This window comes from Electrona antarctica (genome assembly GCF_951216825.1).
Source record: "Electrona antarctica genome assembly, chromosome: 9".
Lineage (NCBI taxonomy): Eukaryota > Metazoa > Chordata > Actinopteri > Myctophiformes > Myctophidae > Electrona > Electrona antarctica.
In genome coordinates, this window is record NC_136790.1 from 22,709,638 (window position 1) to 22,732,118 (window position 22,481).

The 22,481-nt window shown below is 42.5% G+C and overlaps 2 protein-coding genes across 2 annotated transcripts in view; one reads left to right on the top strand and one right to left on the bottom strand.

Annotated features, from left to right (window-relative positions):
* The first annotated feature begins 717 nt into the window (after nt 1–717).
* On the top strand, nt 718–17,678 carry LOC306929423 (protein-arginine deiminase type-2-like). Its single transcript, XM_079509960.1, has 16 exons — nt 718–968; nt 2,995–3,166; nt 4,230–4,305; nt 4,741–4,802; nt 4,919–5,036; nt 6,158–6,316; nt 6,679–6,866; nt 6,967–7,070; nt 7,709–7,820; nt 8,983–9,090; nt 9,300–9,451; nt 11,044–11,191; nt 11,348–11,441; nt 12,102–12,181; nt 12,497–12,649; nt 16,119–17,678. Exons 1-16 carry the CDS (start codon nt 877–879, stop codon nt 16,347–16,349), a joined length of 2,049 nt encoding a protein of 682 aa, XP_079366086.1. The 5' UTR covers nt 718–876; the 3' UTR covers nt 16,350–17,678.
* Nucleotides 17,679–19,688: 2,010 nt separating this feature from the next.
* The window catches only part of LOC306929877 (rap1 GTPase-activating protein 1-like), a gene marked incomplete at its 5' end in the record, with an annotated part of 42,779 nt that continues 39,986 nt past the window's right edge, over nt 19,689–22,481 (bottom strand). The window contains 3 exons of the mRNA XM_079510608.1: nt 19,689–19,933; nt 21,197–21,309; nt 21,688–21,796. Of these exons, the coding sequence (XP_079366734.1) occupies nt 19,850–19,933; nt 21,197–21,309; nt 21,688–21,796 (306 nt within the window). The remainder of the gene's footprint in view (nt 19,934–21,196; nt 21,310–21,687; nt 21,797–22,481) is intronic.

Below are 22,481 nucleotides of genomic sequence, written 5' to 3' on the forward strand. Positions count from 1 at the left end.
TGGCTTTTGTAATTGTAAACATAGCCTACCTGAGAGAGCTCGAGCTCATATCTCTACAAAATGGCGAGTCCGTATAACCAGTTACAGTGACTGATGTGACGAGTTGTTTTGTTTCACATTTACCCACCGCCCACCCCCTTTTCCCCTCACTGTATTATATGTTTCTTTTCCCTTTTTACCTCCCTTTTGATGAATTCCTGTTCTGTTCTTTGACTATATAGAAGTGTCTATTTGTACGTCTCTAAATGTTTTGATGAATTGAACAAGGTGGACCCTCTTGTAAACAAGGTAATGCTTGGGTCGTCCACTCACAGTTAACAGTCTTTGTATTGAGTTTGTGCTTGAAATGTAGGCTACTGTAATTCTGCAAACTGAAATAAATATTTCAATCAATCAACACAATCAGAGAGCGTTTCGATCGCATCGCCAGTTTCATGCAAGTTTGCACAAAACACAAAATGAATGGCTATTTCCCCTGAACCATATTAGCCCTGAACATAATCAACGCACTGTTGCACTGACTCACATCGGATGCGGTGCGTGTGTGTGTGTGTGTGCGCGCGCGCGTGTGTGTGAGTGTGTGTTCAGTGTGTGTGTGTGTGTGTGTGTGTGTGTGTGTGTGTTGGGGGAGGGGTTGGGGAGATTAGGTTGTCTGTCTGACCAATCATCAACTACATGCATGCTTAGCCTGCAACGCGCAGCCTTTATAAACGGTTGCAGCAGGATGCACGGCACGCTACACTTACTTTAGAAAGAGTAGTACTAGTAGTAGGCAGGCAGTGCTAATACGGCGCCGTACGCACGCAGTAGTAGCCTAGTATTAAAACTCAGCTCCAGACATTGCAGTCGTAGACTCCGTAGACTAGAGGAATAACGATGACACATACACGGACGCTCAGACTAGATAGTGGGAAAACCACAAACGTCATGCACGTGGTCGGGACGGAACTCATTGTTAATATCAACAGGTAAGCCAACAATTACCACTAAGTCTACGTTGGTGCTCAAAGTAGTTTAGCATGGCAAAAATAGAAATACACTTCATTAGATAGAGAAATAAAATAAAATGTCTCAAAGTAAAAACTAACTAAGTAAAAACTAAACAAAGGTAGAGTGTGGGATGGATGGATGGATGATTGGAGAGGATGGGAGGACCCCGGGTCCCCGGCATCACTTGTGGTTAAGGAGTGCATTTGAAATGGTTGTGTGCTTTGCTTTTTTTATATGCTGGTGTAAGGGTGGGCAACCTTTTTATATAGTTTTCATTTTCCAATGCTGGCATGAACACCCAGACATTGAACACCAATATTTATTTTATGTCTTATTAAAGGAAAATAGAAAAATACAACTATAGAACCGAGAGTGAGTAAATTATTCAATATAAATATAGCTGACCATCTCGGATGAAAAGTTTGTGTAGATAAGCTTATCCACAACCCAATAATACAATGTGGTGATATTGCTTATATTCACCATCATTTAGATAGAACAGAAGATTCCATAATATTGTGTAGGATGTAAGTTGGAATGCCTTGTTCTATGCCCACAAATAAAACAAAGAGTGAATTGTGTCAGGAGGTCATTTATATTCTGTCCTGGCAGTGAGTGAGAAAGGTCTTTATACAGCCAAGACAATGAGCATCAGCCTCGACCTTCGGGAGCTGAGCGGATCTGGTGTTAAAGAGACAAGCCCAAAGTCAAAATTAGTGTTTTGGTTGTGTTCAGTTAGTGTTGCTAGTTGCTACATGTGTATATTCATGTTTTGCATTTAGTTTTCTTTTCATAGCATATACTAGAATAATTTTCACGTTGATTTTATGAAGTGCAAGATGTAATGCGTGTGCAGTTGCTACATCTTTAACTAATTTGTGCTGTCACAGTATTTCTTTAAAAGGCCACTGATCATTTTCATAAATACTTAGATGTGTATTGTCTAGTGTGTGTGTGTGTGTGTGTGTGTGTGTGTGTGTGTGTGTGTACCCTTATAAAATAGACCAGAACCACTCACATTACACATTATATTACATAACATGTGAGTGATGCAGCTTCATGCATGCATCAGGCTGTAAATTTAGAGCTGGCTATATCCACCTGTTGTCTGTTGAAATAAGAGATTACTAGTCCATGCCCAGCATGTGCACATGACAACTGTGCAGACACTTACATTAGTTGGGACCATTACTGTCAGTCTGGCACTAATGATCCCATAGCGGATAGCCTGTGTCAAAAATGGTAATGAACAGCTTCATTTTGGGAAAAGTTACAAATATCACATTCAAATTCAATACATTTTAACAGCGTTCCCAAGGTCATGAAATTCCTAGAAATATTTTGAAATTGGAAAATACATTTTCTAGTCCTGGAAAAGGGTTGGAATTCATCAAGGGTCCTGGAAATATAGCTGGCTATGCATTGTTTTTGGCTATTGATTTTGTTAATTAAAAAAAACTAACATTACACAAAATAGGTAACATAAGTTGTTATTTGCCAACGGGCATCGCGATTGCAGCTGGCAGCAATATGTACCGGCAGTATGTGACACAAATTCTATGCTTTATTGTTGCTACACTGCCTGTCTTTGGGCATTGCACATAGGAGTAAGAGATTAATTAGTTTGCTGAATGATTGTTATATAGGCCTGGAAATTGGGTTAAATGTTCTGGAAAAGTTTAGGAAAAAAATTCAAATGTGTGGGAACTCTGCTTTTAAGTTACCAACTCACTGAAATATGCATGACAATATAAAAGTCAGTCAGTGTCCGCCAACCACACATTATTGGTGCAACATGTCTATAATGCTAGGATGTAGTAGGCTATTCACTAGTAAGTAAAGTAAGGCACCAACAGCTAGTACTGTTGGTGCCTTACTTTACTTGTGAGAAGACAAACTTCTCCTTCTGGAAAGCCTGTATTTTTGCTAAAGTAGTTCTATATTGTGTAAACACAGCCCTGGCATGCATCACAAATGCATGGTTTGATTGTTCTTCCTTTTCAGGAGTGCCCCACCACAATCCAAGTACTTCTCTGTGAACGGTAGTCCAAAGGTGTGCTATCATATCGACCCACAACCTGTGGATTTTGCACCCCGCTCTCCCGTTCCTCTTGTTGTGAACACAGTGCTTCTCATCACCTTGAATGAAGCCAGTCAGTTTGAAAATGAGAGCAAGGTGAGATGCATGACACTTATTATATCATATGCAAATCGTTCTCAAACGCTTAAGAACAATTGTACCACAATTAGTTCTTACCTCATGATTTCCTTGGCTGAGTGAGGCATTCTAATGAGTGCCAGTATCTCAATTTACAATTTAGGCATTTAGCAGACGGTCTTAATCCAGAGCGATTTACAGTAAGCGAACAGCTCATGGTAATACATAGAAATAGTCATCAAGAAGCATAAGCCAGCTAAGAAACTAACATCTGTCTAACAGTAGAATATCTGTACAGTTTGAGCATACATGAGTGCTATCTAAATTACATACTGTAAGTTTAGCCTTTGCATTGTCGAGGCTACTGCAAGTGCTATGGGCTAAAATGTAGTCTGAAGAGGTGCGTTTTGAGACTCCGGCGGTCTCCCGATCATGTCCATATGAAACCAACCAGGGTACTCTCAGTGTTCACACACCGCTCTCCCATTCACTCAGTGGTACGGTTGCAGTGCCACTGCAGTGATGCCTTCCTTTATGTGCTAACTTCCTTCTCGTAGGATTAGTGTGTACTCAGAGATGCTTAGAGAAACTGCTTGTACGAAAAACATGCGTCATGTTAGATAGCCACCCTCAAACATTCACATGTTCCGTTATATCGCTGCCTTTGATGTGCTCTCCCTGTTTAGTGTCTAGGCAACTTGAATTAGATATATCATAAACGGAGCATAGTTTGAATACTCGTCTTGACGTCAACATTAGCATTTGTACAATCATAATTCTTACATAATGGTATTGTCATATTCTATGAATTTGTAAGTTTTATTCATCTGGCAGCGGTGGCCGAACGGATAGCGGCGCGGTCTAGATACCGGAAGGTTCCCAGTTCGAACCAGCCGTCCGACACGTTAAAATTACCACCGCTGAAATGCCCTTGAACAAGGCATCAACCACTACGATGAAATGTGTTCTATGAGCAGGGCCTGGCTGGAAACAAGTTCTTGAGCTTAGCCCAGATACCCTGGGTAAATATAGATTTCATTTCATTTCATTTCATCTATATATCTTTTTATTTTTTTTAAAGCTATCAGTCCAGTACTATGGGGAAGACTTGAAAAAAGGAGACTTGAAAAAAGCAGTACTGCATATCACGGCTGTCGGTATGTAAGAGCCTGATAAAACACCCTTCAAAATGTTTTAACAGATTGCATACCAGTAGTATGAATACAATAGTGGATGTGTTCAAATGCATTCCAATATGCCACTAGACTCAAGAATGTATTTCATGAAGTGGCTGCCTCATATATATTTGCTTACAATATCCTAGATAAGCTCTTATACTTGGTAATTATGAGAATCCCAAATGTAAAAGCACCGGTCAGTCATGTATCATTAATAAATACTGAGGCAGAGAATCTTGACTCTCTGTTACCGTAGTTATTTAGTCCATGGTCATGTCATGGATTAATCACTGTATTATTGTGTAAATAATGATCTCTGATTGAGACTATGTTAAATTATAAAGCACTTATTCCAAATGACCCCAAGTCATACTCTTAGTATGAATTATAATGATTTTGGAATCCCCTGTACAGAGATCTCTCTGGATGTGGACGCTGACAGAGACGGCCAAGTGGAGAAGAACAACCCCAAGAAGGTGAGCTAAGTTTTCCATTTGCGATTTGCAAATCGGATCAACTTGGTGGACAAAGTGTTCAAAAGCCTTGAGCTGTGACTGTTCTCTTATCAAGTGTTTGTTGTCTTTTTCTCTAGGGGTCCTGGGCTTGGGGTCCCAATGGGCATGGGGCCATTCTATTGGTCAACTGTGACTCAGAGCGTACCTGGTGGAAGAAACCAGACACTGAGCAGGACCAAATCTCCAAAGTGTCAGGTAAATAATAATGACTAGGGCCTCTATTTTGGGGAAGCAGGCAAACTGGTGTAAAGCGCAGTCAGGTGGTGATAGTTTCTGGAGTGGAGCTGGAAAGATGAGCCAGTCAGTACCTGGCAGTATGTTAGACACACCCATTTACCATTTGTCACCAATCAATTTAACATGCATTAATCAACAACTAGAACACTGGAGTGGTCGGAGTAGCTCCAGAGCAACAGTACAAATCAATTTACAAACTTGAATAGTTTAAGAAGTTAAAAGTGAAACTTGTGTTTGAAAATAAAAACCTGCTTCTCCAATGTCTAGGGCTAGGCTACCTCCCCCAAATATATTCCAAAGAAGGGGAAATAAAAAAAAGGGTCACAATCAGAAAGGATTCGTTTACTAGTTTTCTTTTTGGACATCCGGCCTGATGAAGGGCCAGATGACCAAAAACAACAAAGCATTTTGTTGTTGGTAATGGCATCTGGTCTTCATCAGTGAGTTTACGAAGGTTGGATGGCCAAAGACAACAAAGGTTTTGTTGTTTGTAATGGCATAAGACAGATGATTACAAACGAGTAAACGGATCCTTTCTGAATGTAACCCTTGTTCCATTAATGTGAACAGTTTACTATAGGACAATGACCAGATGGTCAGAGTGTGATGGGATAGAAAGAATTCCAAATAAGGTGAACCACTTGGTACTGGGTTTGAGGCCCTTCGGACCTTCATTAGCCATCGATTTTGTAATTTTAGGTCAAAAAGATGATGAACACAATCCCCACAGGCACGCGCGCTATGGGGGCCCAAACGAAATTACCGGCCCAGGGGCCTCGTGGGGGTTGATCCGTCCCTGGGTCGCCTATTTTCCACACTGCTCCCACCGAGGTCTCAATAGAAGCATCTGAGCAGCCTGAAGTTGTAAAAGGAATTGTCAACTTCTATTTTAAATGTAATGTCATCACAGGTTTACAGGTGTAAAATAGTGATTGAATTATTTTCAGTACAAGCTCGCACAAATTGCTAGCCTGGCGGGGCCAGACTCATAGCGTTGATTCACTGACGCGTTCATTCTGTAGGAGGAATTATGACAGTGGCATTGCCTCTATAAAACTAAAAATTTTGTTTTTGTTCAGATCTGAAGGATATGTCCCAGATGAAAGTGCGCACCAGGGGACCGGCTAAGCTCCCAGAGGGCTACGCGCTAACCATGCACATTTCCAAGGGAGACGCAGAAAGCGCCAGAGTCTTCAGGGACAAGTCCATTAACACTGACGGTGTACACAATACCATCAGTGAGTAGAATATAAGTGCTCCTGTCATTTACACATTATTTATAAAAATCAATCTAACCACTTTTCTTTAAAAAAAAAAAAAAAACTTTCTATTGAATTTTTATGTTTTCACATGAAGATGAATCAAATGTATAAAGTGAGACAAACTAGAAAGGTATAAATTATAAGCACAATACAAGAAAAAGCAATCTAACCATCGGCTATTTGAAAATAGACGTGATCACAACGTGGTGATCGATGTGACACAAAGTGTCACATCGCAGGGACCCATATGGCGTCCTTGAAAATAAAACGTTTGAGTGCATGTTTATTAAGGTCTTGAACTCTTCTGCTACTAGTGGGTCTACTTGTCTCTTCCACAGAGTACTTGTTTAGTGCATTCATCCAGCACTACCCTCTAGTGCTGAGCAGTAAAGACTTGTCTAAGGAAGTGCCTTACCTTGGTGGTGCCGCTGAGATGAACTTCTATGTGGAAGGCCTCAGGTTCCCAGACAAAGACTTTGACGGCCTCATTACAATCCACCTCAGTCTGCTGGAGCCCATTGTTCCGGTAGGCAACATTAATGGAATCCACTATTTCTTATGTCTTCTGTCTTATTCATTCTCCCCCAAAAATCAATAACCCCCCCCCCCCCCCATTGTTTTGACAGGGTTATCCAAAGACGCCCATCTTCACAGATACGGTGGTGTTCCGTATCGCACCCTGGATCATGACCCCAAACACCCTCCGACCCATAGAGGTGTTTGTCTGCAGGTGATAACCATGAGGATGATGATGCTAAAAGGGTTCCGTACCATATGTGACTAAATTTAACTGAGGGACTGCCATTGTCATTGTGGTTGTTCAGTTTGACCCACCAGTTTTGGAGATATGGCTTATAGAGTAATGTCTTAAAACATTACACCTAGCTACATGTTTAAGCATTTATTTCATATTTACATGTCGATTTCAGCTCTGACACTTATTTCAGACATGCTCTAGTTAGTATGTGAAGAGTCTGCCTGTGCTATTAACTCATTTTGGATAAAAAAAAAAAAAGTTTTTCTCCTCTGGAGTTTGCATTGAACCCCTACCATGAAATGTTCTATGAGCAGGGTCTGGCTGTAAACAAGCATCTCGAGCTTCCATTCACCCTGGGTGAACAAAGAACTTTGCTTTTGCTTTGCGCAGGCTCTCAGTCAAATCTGGTCACATATTACACTTTTTTTTTGTAGAGATAAACTAATGCTGGCGATTTTACTGTGTACTACTGTTACATTGTGAGACATTTAGGGAGTACAATACATAACACTGATGGTGTCATCTGCAAACAGAAGCAGAGGCACTAGTTAACAGTTGAAGTTGCAACTTGTAATGACCTTGTTTTTTTTTTGGTGTGGTAACATTGACAGCACGAAAGATAACAACCAGTTCCTCAAAGAAATGACCAAGCTGGTCCAGAGCAACAACTTGAAGCTCAAAGTGTGCTATGAGTACATGAACAGGGGAGATCGCTGGATGCAGGTAAAAAAACACGAACAGCTACACTACACAGCTACATTATTAGCTGCCAGTTGTTGCTGCCACATTTCCAATAATATTAATAAACTTTATTTATATGGCACCTTTTTAAGTGCTTAACAATATAAAAACAACAGTGAATCATGATAATCAATTACAACAAGGCAGTGTACAGTGTCTTAAATCTTGTATATTTATGGTTTGAGTTATCCAATTAAATAGAGCAGGGGTTTTCAACAGGTGACCACTGGTGGTCTGTGGAAGTATTGCATGTGGTCCCTGACTGAGGCTGTGGCTCAGGAGGTAGAGCAGGTCGTCCAATGATCCATGGGTCGGCGGTTCGAATCCCGGCTCCTCCTGTCTACATGTCGAAGTGTCCTTGGGCAAGACACTGAACCCCAAATTGCTCCCGATGTGCTGGTTGGTACCTTGCATGGCTTCCGCTGCAATCGGTGTATGAATGTGTGTGTGAATGTAATGCACAATCTATGTAAAGCGCCTTGGATAAAAGGCGCTATATAAATGCACCATTTACCATTTAGTAATGTAGGATTTGTTGATTTAAAAAAAATGTCTTAGATGATCAACAGTGAACTGAATGACTTGGTGAAACTTGAATTCAACAGTTAGAATCTCAAGAGGGGAAGTGCACCGGATTGTCTGGTTGAGTCATTAATACTAGGACATATAGTCAATGGACCATTGGTTGAGAAACGGATACACAGGATGTATTATGTATACACATGGGATGCATAGCAAGTGTTACAAAAGCACAAATCTTAGCCCATATCCCAACACAACAGTGGTCCCCAGGTTGGTTCTAAGTCAGGGTGGTGGTCCCTCGTTCACAATCAGTTGACCGGACCCCTGCAATAGAGGGTAAAGTAACATTTTCCAACAAGTGGTGGTTGCAAAGATAGCAATAGGACAATTGAGGATGTTGAAAAAGATATATTATGGAATCTATGAATGGATATCTTGACTATTCAAAAACAAGGCTTCTAGCTCGAGGGTGGTAACAATGTTTCTTGGCTGTTTGATACACATCATTGAAGTTGGTATCCCATGATTTATCAGATGGCAGTGATAATTCAGTACAAATGATGTCATCCAATGCCTTATCTTATGATCTCATGTCATCTGGTTGGACTCTTCCCAAATCCAGGATGAGTTGGAGTTTGGCTACATCGACTCTCCTCACCAACGGTTTCCTGTTGTTCTGGATTCCCCTCGAGACCGTGGCCTTAAGGACTTTCCATACGATGTCCTACTGGTGAGAAGCAGCCATGCAAATGCATGGAGACAAAATCAGCAATGTCTGTGTGGCCTCTGCTTAATTTGAACCCGGTCTTACTGCAGTGCAACGGTGTGAATATAGCAGATCTACAGGCTCATTTGTGGGCTTGTGGACGTGCTACTGTCAGTACGAAGTATGAATAAGGCTTCTGTCTTAAACAATAGTTTCATTGGATGTCTTCTCAGGGCCCAGATTTTGGCTATGTGACGCGGATGCCTGAGGACGGTGAGGTAGGCAGCCTGGATTCCTTTGGTAACCTGGAGGTTAGTCCTCCTGTGGTGGTGAATGGGAAGAACTACCCTCTGGGCAGAGTCCTCATTGGAGTGGCATTCCCCACGTGAGTGGCACTGACTCATTAATTTGTATAATACAAATAAATAACATATGTTTATACTAATTATATTTACCTCGTTAATTAACCGTTTAAACACTTAAACCCCTATATTGGCTTACATCAATAGAGAAAATGGCTAATCTACAAGCTCACATCATCTTGTAGATTTGCTATTCTCGCTGCACAGCCACCAATTTTCACCAGATGTTTGTTTTCAGCAAATGTTTGTCTATATTTGCTTATTATGACAGGGATGCTGGGGTTCATATGGTTAATGAATTAGGCTGATAAGTAATTAACGATGGAGTGCTGTGATCTTTGTATTTTTCCATGCATTTATGAGGTGACAGTACTTCATTAGACCCCTTTTATTTAACCAGTAAAACCACATTGAGACTGTCTCTTTTACAAGTGGGAACTGGCCAAGACGCAGAAACAAGTACACTTCAATGCTACATTGTGTCAAATTACACAACAGGGAATGATACATCCATGACATACCTCAAGCAACCGATACAATATACACAACAAATCTCCAAAATGGTACAGTAACCGGGCGCAAGAAATTGCACAGAGCAAATACACAATGTACATTATAAACAGGGGGGGGGGGGGGGGGGGGTGTGTGTATGTATGGGCCTGTACAAAGGCGAGTACACGTTTAAACATGTGCAGGTGTTGGACTGTACATTTAAGATGATCCTTTTGAAACTTCTCAAAGGAACTTTCAATTACAATTTTAGTCTGGACTGCAGGTCATTCCACGACCAGGGTCCAATCCCTCAGATTTGAAGGCTGACATTTGATCTGAGGTTTAGACCATTTCTGAGCAAATTAAATTGAGGAAATTTAAGGAGGCAGATCACCTATAAATGGTTTGCTTGCCTTGGTGTGGTTATGTGCAATGATGTCTTCCCTTTGTATTTAGGGTTTCTTCCTGGAGGCTGAAACCTCGACAGTCAACCGTACCAATGGGGAAAAAAAACTGATACTCTGCATGGGCAGACTTTAGCGGACAGCCGCGGACAGAAGAAGCTGTGTCTTACGTAATTTCCGAGTTTTTAGACAGCTGGTGGATGGAAAAGAAGCTCCACCCCCACGGCTGACTGCCGCGACGGACAGATTTCCGGAAACTCTTTCCTCCGCGGCAGTCAGCCGTGGGGGTGGAGCTTCTTTTCCATCCACCAGCTGTCTAAAAACTCGGAAATGACGTAAAATACAGCTTCTTCTGTCCGCGCATGGAATCTAAAGTGTGCTTAGGCCCATAGTGACATCAAAATATCATCCCCTCCCCTTTTATCATACAACAGCTGTGGGTGCGACTTCAGTTCAGGTGGATCTCCTTTCACCACCCACCAGGCGTACTTAATGAACTGGTGGGCGTTTCCGCATAAAAACGACATTTTAACAAATACTTTTTTTTTTTGTGGAAAAAAATACTCCTCATATAATAATACCTGATGATCATGTTTTAGGGTGGAAAAAATCACAGCACTCCATCTTTAAGATACATTTGATATTGAGTATTATTATGCACAGTGAATACATTGACTGAGCGTGCACAATCAAGTGAAATGCTATGGTTTTTATTAAAGGGCAGTTCAAGGCCGCAACATGGCTCAAGTGGTTCAAGACTTCCTCTGGGCACAGAAGGTGCAGGATCCCATCGCGCTGTTCTCTGATTGGCTCGCAGTCGGCCATGTGGACGAATTTATGACTTTTGTGCCGGCGCCTGACAGAAAAGTAAATATTCCTTCTCAAACAAACGCAATCATAAGTGCTACTGAGTAAACAAGACTAGAGATAAAGAGAGCCTTAGCTGTTTGCTTCACTTTATTCCCTTTGAAGCTGGCTCATGAAGACACCAGAGTTAATGTTGTGTCTTGTGTCCCTGTGCAGGGCTTCCGGCTGTTACTGGCAAGTCCAGATGCAGGCTACAAACTATTCAAAGGCTTACAGAATGATGGGCATGGACAAGCCAAAATGTTTGAGGGTGAGCCTTGCTGAGTTTGTTTTGTAATGCATTTTATTATGGTTTATCTAGAGAGGCCTCCTGGTAATCGAAGGTCACTGGTCATTTTTGAATAGTTCAACTAGCCGATATACATCAACATGTTGTGAGCTTGTCTATTGGCTATTTTAACTATTCAAAAGTTTTTCAAAATGGTAAAAGGCAAAAGTTTAGGGATAAGGGGTTTAGCAGTGACGCAAATGGAGCCCTTATAGTCTTAAACCCTAAAAGCTCCCCCCCCAAGAAACCACTCATGACCACCTGAGCAGCCATCACCTGAATTTCATCCATGGGATTAAATAAACGTTTACCTTTTTACTATTTTATGTGTATTATTTAGTCTTGTATCATGTCTACATTAACCGGGGTCCCCCAAGGGTCTATAATTGGTCTCCTCCCTTTTCCCTCTTCAATTAATCTCTTTGCTACAAATTGATCTACGGTATAAGCTCCTTGTTGGAATGTCGGCAAATGATCGCCTGTTTTGCCCGCCTATGCTGTGCCCAGTATAGGGATGCTAAAGTTTAAGTGGTTCACTTTAATTTCCAAAGCAATAATGTGTTCAGGGTGAGTGAAAATGACAGCAGGTGACACACTCGCGCACATGTCACTCAATCTGTTGAATGTCTCCTTTTCAAAAAGGTATGGAGTCAGCGGAACCGATCACAGTAGACAAGATCCTCAATAATGAGTCACTCCAAGACGAAAATATCTATGTGCAGGTGAGTGGGAAACATTTAAGCTTGACTCACTTGTTTACCAAAGTGATTTGGTTAGCAGCACAGGATTCAATTAAAGTTGAACAAACGAGAAGTAAATGCATTTGGAAGTTTGCATTTAAAAAAAGGTCCACATATTTGGACATTTTAGAACTTGCTCATAATCATACACAATTGGACATTTTAGAACTTGCTCATAATCATACACAATTGGACATTTTAGAACTTGCTCATAATCATACACAATTGGACATTTTAGAACTTGCTCATAATCATACACAATTGTTCTATGCCCCCCCCCCCTTCTCCCCCACACAGAGCTGTATAGATTGGAACAGGGACCTCCTGAAGAGAGAGCTGGGTCTGGACGATGAGGACATCATTGATGTGCCCATCCTGTTCAAGCTGGTTACCGGGGAAGACGGAGAAAAGTTGGAGGAGAAAAGAGCCTTGGCCTACTACCCAGATATGGTCTGAGCAAGCACACCTCATTATGTTCCATGACTGATTTAGAACGACTGTCCCACACAATGTAGCCCATCTACAAGCTCACAACGCATCCCACACAATGTAGCCCATCTACAAGCTCACAACGCATCCCACACAATGTAGCCCATCTACAAGCTCCCAACGCATCCCACACAATGTAGCCCATCTACAAGCTCACAACGCATCCCACATTGGCTTTTTCCCCGCTGCAGTACACTGTAGTAAAACAGGGCATAAAATAAGCTCTAAGATTTCATTGGTGCAAGAAGAGACAAATTACTGCTTTATTTTTGGTAACATTTCGAGCCAACAGGCTCTTCCTCAGACCTACAAACTTAAGGTCTGAGTAAGACATTAACGTTGCCTAAACAATGCTGCAAATGGTAGTCTGTTGGTGTGCAGATTGTCTTTTATTTGATTACAATTGATTAACCTTCTTCACAGAACCCAGCCTAGTAGGTTTGGGATGTGCGTCTTCTGCAACAGTCATACTTCTCTCTTATCTTTTTGTCACCAGTTTCCTCCCATAGTGAAAAAAGGAAGTAGTGTCAAAATCTAAGAATTACTTATGCCTGTGCAGTACAATACTTTATGGTTTGTGGTCCCATAGACCAGGGGCCCTTTAGTTAGTATTGATTTGACTAATTTGCTGCTTTTTTGTTCTTTTATTTGTCTATTATTTTATATTTAAATATGAGAGCCACTGTACATTCCAGACAGATTTCGTTTTCAAGAAGATTTTGTTTTCAAGAAGGGCGTCCGATCTGCCTGTGGAAATTACCGTGGCATCTCCCTGCTCTCCATCACTGGGAAGATTTTTGCCAGAATCCTCCATAAGCGCCTCCTTGACCTCAGTGAATCAGTTCTCCCAGAGTCAGTATGGTTTTCGACCAGGCCGTGAAACCACAGAAATGACCTGTGCTCGCCAGCTGCTCGAAAAAGCTAGGGAACAACAGCAACCCATGACGATGATTTTCTTTGACCTGTATAAGGCCTTTGATTCTGTTCCCCGTGCTGTCCTCTGGGGAGTGCTTGAGAAGTTCGGCTGCCCCCAACACTTTGTCGAAATAGTCTGCACGTCGAAATAAGGAGCTCTGTCATCCACAGTGCTTCTGTTTCACCATCATGAACTACAGGAGACTACTGATGCTTTTGTGGAGGCATATGAGAGTGCAGGACTGGAAGTCAATGTTGGGAAGACAAAAATCCTGGCGCAATCCCACCCTGCGCATCCTCTCCAGCCTTTTGACGTATCCATCCATGGCAACTCGGTAGAGCAGGTTCCCAGATTTTGCTACCTCGGGTCTATGATCAACGACCCTAGCGAGGATATCAATAACAGGACTCGCTCTGCCCATCAAGCCTATGGCAAGCTCTACCACCGTCTCTTTTCACAACATGGCTTGTCTGCACAAACCAAGATTGGTGTCTACAGAGCTGTTGTGATTCCAACCCTTCTCTACGGGTCAGAGAGCTGGACCCTCTATCGGAAAAACATCAGGACCCTGGAGAGGTTTCACCAGCAAAAGCTGCGGGCAATCATGGGAATTGGCTGGGAAGAACGCATCACCAACAATGATGTTCTAACCTGTGCCGGCCTCCCAAGCGTGGAAGCGATCATCGCCAAGAACCAGCTGCGCTTCCTCGTTCACTTGTATCGAAAGGAAGACTCATCCCTCCCTAACAGTCTGTTTGGTGAACTGGCCCATGGTTCTAGGCTGCTAGGGGGACCCAAGAGACGACTGAAAGACCAGTTTAAATAGCTACTCAAAAAGACCAGGATCCCTGTGGACAGCTGGGAGGCCCTGGCAGTGGACCGCTCACCCTGGCGTGGCACAATTGCCATTGGTGCTCAGAGACTTGAGACCGACCGAGCACAAGCAGCAGAGAAGAAGGGCCAGCAAAGACATCAACGTCTTATGCTGCCCCGCCCACCTCCAACACTTCCGTGCCCAGACTGCCCTCATGCTGCCCCGCCCACCTCCAACACTTCCGTGCCCAGACTGCCCCCGGCTCTTCCACTCACACCTTGGACTCCACAGTCACCAGCAGGCACACAGACAGAGAGTCCAGCTAGGTCAGCTAGTCCAGAAGGAGAAGTGAATGGCTGAGGAGAACGGATCCTCGTTTTATGAGGCTGCCATGAGTTTTTCCAGTCCAACCCTGAGCAATGAACTAATGAGCAGCTTTGAGCATAGCTATAGTTTCCTGCTGCAGGTGCAACTAAGCAATTATACATTGTCGCATCAGTCTGTAGACTTAAGATTCTTTTTTTTATAATATGTATTTGGAAAAAGCAGTACAGTATAGACAGCATTTCTATGTAAACATAGGACACAATTGGAACATTGGGCGATGATTCCCCTCCATTTTCTCCGGTCCCTGGCAACCCTTCTTGCTCCGTGCCAGCTGACATTCATCTCTCTTACAATACAGTAGGTCTTCCTTCTGTGTCTTCTTTGGCCTCCCTCGCTTCCTCTTTCCACCTTCTGGCATCCAGTCCATTGCCACACTTGCCGGTCTCTCTCTTGGCAGTCGGAGTACGTGCCCAGCCATTGTGCTTCTCCTGTCAGAGACAATGTCAGACAGTGGTGCTATATATATATATATATTGTCGCACTTTGACCCAAGACCAAGACAAGAGAGAGAGATTTGCCCGTAGGCTGTATTTTATTTAGAAGTGATTGTACAAGGAAAGGCGGATAGGAGGTGAGGATTCGCCTATATGCGAAACTACAACTGAAAGTCTCTATTTCTCTTCTTCTCCAGGGGCCGGAAGGTCCGGGCGGTGAAGATAGAGATTTAGTATAACAAAGGTTTTTCTTCCTGTTAGGACTCTCGAGCCGGAGGCCGAGTCAATTCCGCAGGGTTGCAAAAGAGAAACCCTACGGATGGTTATAGTCACTGATTATTCCAGGGCAGAACGGGGGGGGGGCTGGGGGGTTCCTATCCGCGGTGGCGCTTGCCAGTCATCACCGTCTTTTCCTGTATTTCCGTTATGTTACTCAGTCTCTCCTGAGACCGTGTCGAGCCAGTCGAATGCCTGCGGGGGGGCGAGAGAAGCATGATTATACAGCGTCACAATATATGGCATTATTTAGAGAGGGAATTGTCTGTGAGATCTCTTACCGCCAGACGCCTATATGCGTGCACACAGAGAGGACAAGCGGTGAATGGAGGGAGGTGGCCGCTTTTATACCCGGCCCGCAGGTGTGAAGGCGTTGGCCTGATTTAGGATCGAGACCGGTACGTAGCGGTCCTCTATGATTCGTCCCAGCGGCTGTCGCGGCGCCCCGCCTCCCTCTACCTGCCTCTCTCCGGTGTGGAGGCGCTTACCTGGCTGGCGGGCCCGTATAGAGACCCCACAATATATATATATATATATATATATATAGACACACACACACACACAAGGTTTCTGCTCAACAATGATATCTCTCTCCATTTCCAGGTGAACATGATTGTGTTGGGGAAAAGCCTGGGCGTCCCTAAGCCATTTGGGCCCCAGGTGAATGGACGCTGTGTCCTGGAGGCAGAGATGTGCTCACTGATGGAAGGCCTGGGCCTCACCTGTACGTTCATCGACGACTTCGCCTCCTACCACCAACAGATGGGCGAGGTGCACTGTGGCTCCAATGTCCGCAGGGAGCCCTTTGACTTCAAATGGTGGAACCTGGAATAACCTGGGTGTGGGGTCTTGTAGGAGGGTACTTTAAAAACTAAAGGTCAAGATTGTTTGTTTGGAAATTTATCTTAATGCCTTAATTATGCACAAGCTTTTGTTTCAAGTGAAGGACGTCTACTATATTTGTGTAATCCTATGTTTTTATACATGTATTGTATACAAATAAAGAGGAAAATCAAATGAATGAGGGGAGGATGTTCAAGTGTCCGAATAGTCCAGACAATATCCATGTATTTTCAAATTTGGTTAAGTAGCATTTCAGCGAGAACCTAATTTTCTCCAGTTTTACAAATCCAGGATCTCCTTAATCCTGTAGCATGTGACAGAGGAGAGGCATGTTTCCACTTGAGCAGTATGAGAGGTCTTACTGACAGAGGCTATTATCTTTTGTATAGCAGTACTGTAGGTACAGTGGCCTCAGCTGGAATTCCAAAAATAGCTGTCCGAGTAGGTGTACTGTAGATTGTTTTTCTTTTCAAACCATGATTTTGGAACAGACCACAACGTATCACCAATGCCATGACATGTTTGAATGATCATAGGACATGTGTGTTGTACCTTCATCTTTATGGCACTTTATAAAGAGGCTATCTTTTGCATAGCAGTACAGTGGCCCCAGCTGGAATTCCAAAAATAGCTGTCAGAGTAGGTGTACTGTAGATTGTTTTTCTTTTCAAACCATGATTTTGGAACAGACCACAACGTATCACCAATGCCATGACATCATGTTTGAGAAATGATCATAGGACATGTGTGTTGTACCTTCATCTTTATGGCACATTATTTTTTATTTTTTTGCTTTATTTACAAAAGGGTGAAAAGCTATATTTACAAACAAGACTTTGAACAAGGGCTTAAGCTGACTGCAAAAAAGAATAATACAATCATCAGAATCAAGCACATAGCAAACTGGCTCCGAATCTGTGTACTGAATTGGACATGACAGTACAAGCACAAGTACAGTGAGCTGACAGGTACCACACAGTAATATTCCGTTCAACCACTAGAGGGCGAAATCCACCTACTCAAAAAATGTCAAAGATCTGTGGGGGTGGTGTGAAGCTAACAAAACATTTGATCTCGACATTGAATTAGAATGTCTGGAATACAAACATAAAACATGTTTTAACTCAACCTTTTCGATCTGTATGGGTGTTTTTCTTTGTAAATATGAAAAATGTCTGCCATTAGTGTTTTAATTTCATCAGGGACTAAAAGTACATTTCTTTTCAAATCAAACAAGAGCTGAATGTCAACATAATATTCCACTATGTGTGTAAAAAACTGATTTATCTGAATAAAACATTTCTGAAAAAATGCCTCATATCACCGTTCTCTTCATTGAAATTAGAGGAGAGGTAATAATTATACAACAGGTTGTTTCGAGGAAGCAATCTGATTGGTTGAAATAGCCATGCTTAAACGAGCATGATGGACCGCCTAATCAAACAAAATCATCTGTGCTGAGTCGCTGCTCTCCCAGAGAGGGTGGCTACTGGCTAGGCTAGTGATTTTCTTGGGACATTTTCAGTCATAGTGGATACATCTGTCATTAAAATAATTATGATTTAATTTTTTGTAGCGAATATCCTATGATGAAATTGATTTTTAGCTGCGTTTCTCCATCAGTTTTCCGAAAAACGCGTCCAGTGTGCAACCACCATCTGTTGTATAATCGCAATATTACACTTGAGGTTGTGCTTTACCGTCATTAATGGCACTGGCACGCCTGCGTTCCTGCAGGCAGCGCCTCTCGTGTAATATTGAAAAGTACCTTTTCTCAGGCAATGAGACTAAACCACTTGAACCACAGCATCCATATTCTAAAGGGAACATTAGCCAAAAAGAGCAGATCTACAAGCTCACGTGTTGCAATGCGGTGCGTTGAGAGCTTGTAGATCGGCAAAGAGATTTGGTGTAGACCCCAAAAAAAGCTATTCAAGCCAATTAAGTCTAGAGGGTTTAAGTGGTTAAAAGTCTACTCTTAGTGGGGGTGGGAGAATTCACTGAAGCAGATTATGTAGGAAAATATATACATATCTGTCATTAGGTTTGTTTTACATTCAAGCCAGTTGGCAGTCCATTCCACTGCATGACCTTACCTCAAAGCAGCTCACTTGACACAATCATTATAAAGGCAACTTCAAGACATGTCACAGTGTCATTCATATTCATTATTATTTTTTCTTTCTTAAGTCAGTAACTAGGTCTCATTTTTGAAAATGTAGTGCTTTAGGGAACATACATACATATATTACACATTTAAAAATAAACCATGACATCAATGTGCACTGCATCTGGAGAAGTCAGTTGGTTTTTAGCTTTTCTGTTTGTTTTCCCTCCAAAAAAAGACAAAAACACAAGGACACAACACCTCTATGACAAGCATGGCACCAGTGTACAGAAGCAAGCAGATTTACACCATGCACAGTACTGTTTGAATACACACCCATACACGTATTTTGAAATGGTTTTATGATAAACAACTTGGACACAAAATGATGAGGGGACAGTAGCTCGCATTCTGGATTCAGACTTCCTGTCGCTGCCTCTTACAGGGAAAGTCAGTGGAATTGTCAACATTTACTTACACTGAAAATTATTCGGGAGCTTGAATGTTAATACACTGATGCTGAGAGTGAAAGTGACAATTAAGATGTATCATGACGCAAATAAACACATTTGCATTTTAAAAACGGTAGACATTCTCTGCTGAACTCTATTTTCTCCTGGAGATAATGATGACTGACAAGAACAAAATTATTCAAAGTACTGTCTTAATAAAACGACAAGACCCAAGAAATACCTACAAAAAGCTGTCTAATTAACATCACCAGCACACTCAGGAGAAGAATTAGATCATCAGTAGAACGGCTTGCCACGACGGACTGACTAACCGCACATACCTGGTACATCAAAGTCTAACCAACTTACAAAAGCACAGTGGGGGTTTGTGGAGGCTGAAATCAACAAAACAACTGTCTGACACACAACTATCCACTCGTCTGCTCAGACAGACAGACCACACCTCCTCCGCTAAGCTGAACAAACACCGCCGATTGTTGCCGCCACGCCTCCCGATTCCTTTTCAATTCACCTTCGGCGCGGAGATCAAACTCAACTCCCAATCCAATCCTGCCCTTCAAAACAGGAAAGCTTTCACGCCGTGAACCAGACGGGCTTCAGAACGTTACGGGGGACTGGGGGGGGTGGGGGGGGCTAAAGAATGAGTGGGTGTGTTGTTTTTTTTACTCTGCTAAGCCATCCAATGAAGAACAGTCGGAAGCGATGTTGTGGTTGTGGGACTGCTCTGGAGCTGAGTGCTAGGCTGGCCGCCCCTTCCCCTTCCCCATGCTCTGAACACTCCAAGAGGGATTCCATGTGGGTTGAGAATGAGAGCTCGAAGGTACATACAAGTCCATGAAGCTGGGGCAGCTGTCGAGACGAGGCTGCAGGTTCACGCTGGATAAAGTGAATGTCAAAAACCCCCAGGCCTCTTAACTCTGCTCGTCCTCTGCATCAGTAGTGGAATTCACGTGCCCTCGCCTCGTCTCTTGCAAGGGGTGCCTCTTATGGGAATGCTGGGTGAGAGAGAGGAAGAGAATTAGGGTTTACAGGTCAAGGACGACTTCACCAATTTTCAACTTATCGTCTTATGATTTGTATTTTTACAAAATTATTATTGTTCCTCACTAATGCTCATGGTAAAATGGTACCATTTTTATCTACTCAGTCTGTGTCTCATAGGAGGGCTGTGGACAGTTCCGAAACCCACCTACCAGTAACATCATTAGGCTTTAAGATTTCTTTCTTTTTTTTCTTCTTTTTTTTTTATTAACACACAGACAATGGCTTCCATTATACCATGGCAATTGTCTGTCTAACCATGGGACAGTGGTCATCAAAAAACAATCATCCATCATCGTCCTCATAGTCCTAGGGCTTGGTACTTTGTTGCACATGGTGTCTTGCACTAAAAATAGCAGATGTACAAGATGTTCACAATGTATTGCAGTGATGTGTGCAGTGAGTTTATCTTATCAGAGTATATCTGCTGTTTTTGGTGAGTGTCACTGGCGTAGAACTATGTATTTAAATTCAACTTTACCCCTAAGAGAGACAATGGTTCGAGAGGTGCTTTAAAGTGCACGAGGACTTACAGAATTCACATTTAGGGCTTTCATTTATTCTACCTTCCTATATGGCATTATAACGTTCATATTTCTTTACTACAGAAAACCCTTCATGTGGATTCTGGATTATTTTGTGCTCTAAAGGCCTATTCATAGTCTGGATTTTCAGTGGTGAGGTGACCACCGGAGCTGTAATAACGTGGAGCGGTGGTGAGTAAAAACAGAGAGAAGGGCTGCAGGGGAGAGCGGTGGTTTGCTCTGCACCGCGGCTCAGTGACGTCATGTTGTAGTTCGGTGGTCACCTCACCACCGTAAAAACCAGACTATGAATAACGCTTCAGTAAGACGGAGAAAGAAAGATGACAGAACGAGTCTAGCTGACCTAGAAGAGGCTAACCTGAAAATGGACATCCATGTAGTGATCAATGAGGAGAGGCTAACAGTTCTGCACACAGACACAGAGAGAGGACCACAATGTAAACATTAACCACACACACACACATATTGCACACACACACACACAAATTGCACACACACACACACACATATTGCACACACACACACACACACACACACACACACACACACACACACACACACAAAATTATATGCTATATACGAAGTATACAATGCACATACACAAGTTAATCATTGGAAAAATATAGTGAAATCTAATGATTGGAGCCAAAGGTTTTTGTTTCTGTATCTTACTGATGAGGCCTTGTGCTCCTGTGATGAGGAGCGCTCTGGCTTGGCTCGGCTGTCTGTTCCTTTGGGCTCTGATGCCCTAACTCCCTCCGGTTGCTGCTGCAGGCGAGCAGATGCTGCAAGGGAAAACACAGATCTGTGGCTGTTAATGCATAAAACCTTTGCTAACCCAGCGTTTCAGAACCTACAAAACATCACTCCACTGAAAATAAAATACAAATAAAATAAATATATATATATATATCTATATATCGATATCGATATCTATATATATATATATATATATATATATATATATATATACATCCATCCATCCATCTTCAACTGCTTATCCGTAGTCGGGTCGCGGGGGCAACAGCTCCACCAGAGAGCTCCAGACTTCCCTCTCCAGAGCAACATTATATACTGTATATATAATGAAAATCGATCGTGTCTAAACAGCGAAGTCCGCAGACTGCATACAGTATAAATGAAGGCCATATGCCTATGGTCACCTGGAGAGGCCTGACTGACTGACTGCTGCACACACACACTGTCCTCCAGCCAGGAGCCGGACATAAACGGATCCTTCTTGTGAGGCGTCCCAGCAGAGGATAGACTTTCCTGTATTGGTCAGAAAACAATGTACAATAAGGTCAAGCTTTGTTTTTGTTTTTAACTTAAATTTGATTGACATTTTCCAAGTAAAGGACAAGCTTTGTAACAAATAGGCCAAGAAATCATTTGTAAAAGTAATTATTTGTAGGGTTATCTTATCTATGTTACTATTGTGCATGCAACACTGTGGCTCTGAAAGAATATCGGTAACGTGTGTGACTAATCGTGTGACTTTGAATATTTGTGTCAGCCACATATATGTGACAATAACGCTGATTCTAATTGATTCTGCTGAAGAGAACACTCCAATAAAAAAAGTGCAAACCATCAGTCCATAGATGAAATACACTGACATGAAATGTGTCTAAATTTTTTTTGTGACTTTCACCTTTATTTTATATAGAGGGAGTACAGACAGTAGGCTGACAGGAAATGGGGGAGAGAGATGAGGGGGTGACATGCAGTAAAGGCCGTCGGGTTCGGGAGTCGAACCCGCGGCACACTGCCAGACTTGGACTACCGGCCAAGGTCCCTGGACCACTGAGACACGGCCCAGGCCATAAATAACCTTTCTTGTAAGTGTCCAACCTTCATTCATTTGATTTTATCACAGTCATAACTAGGCAAATGGTATTCTAATATGGCAAAGTCACACATCCCATGTTCCCTCGTTTGTGAAATGCTACTAGAA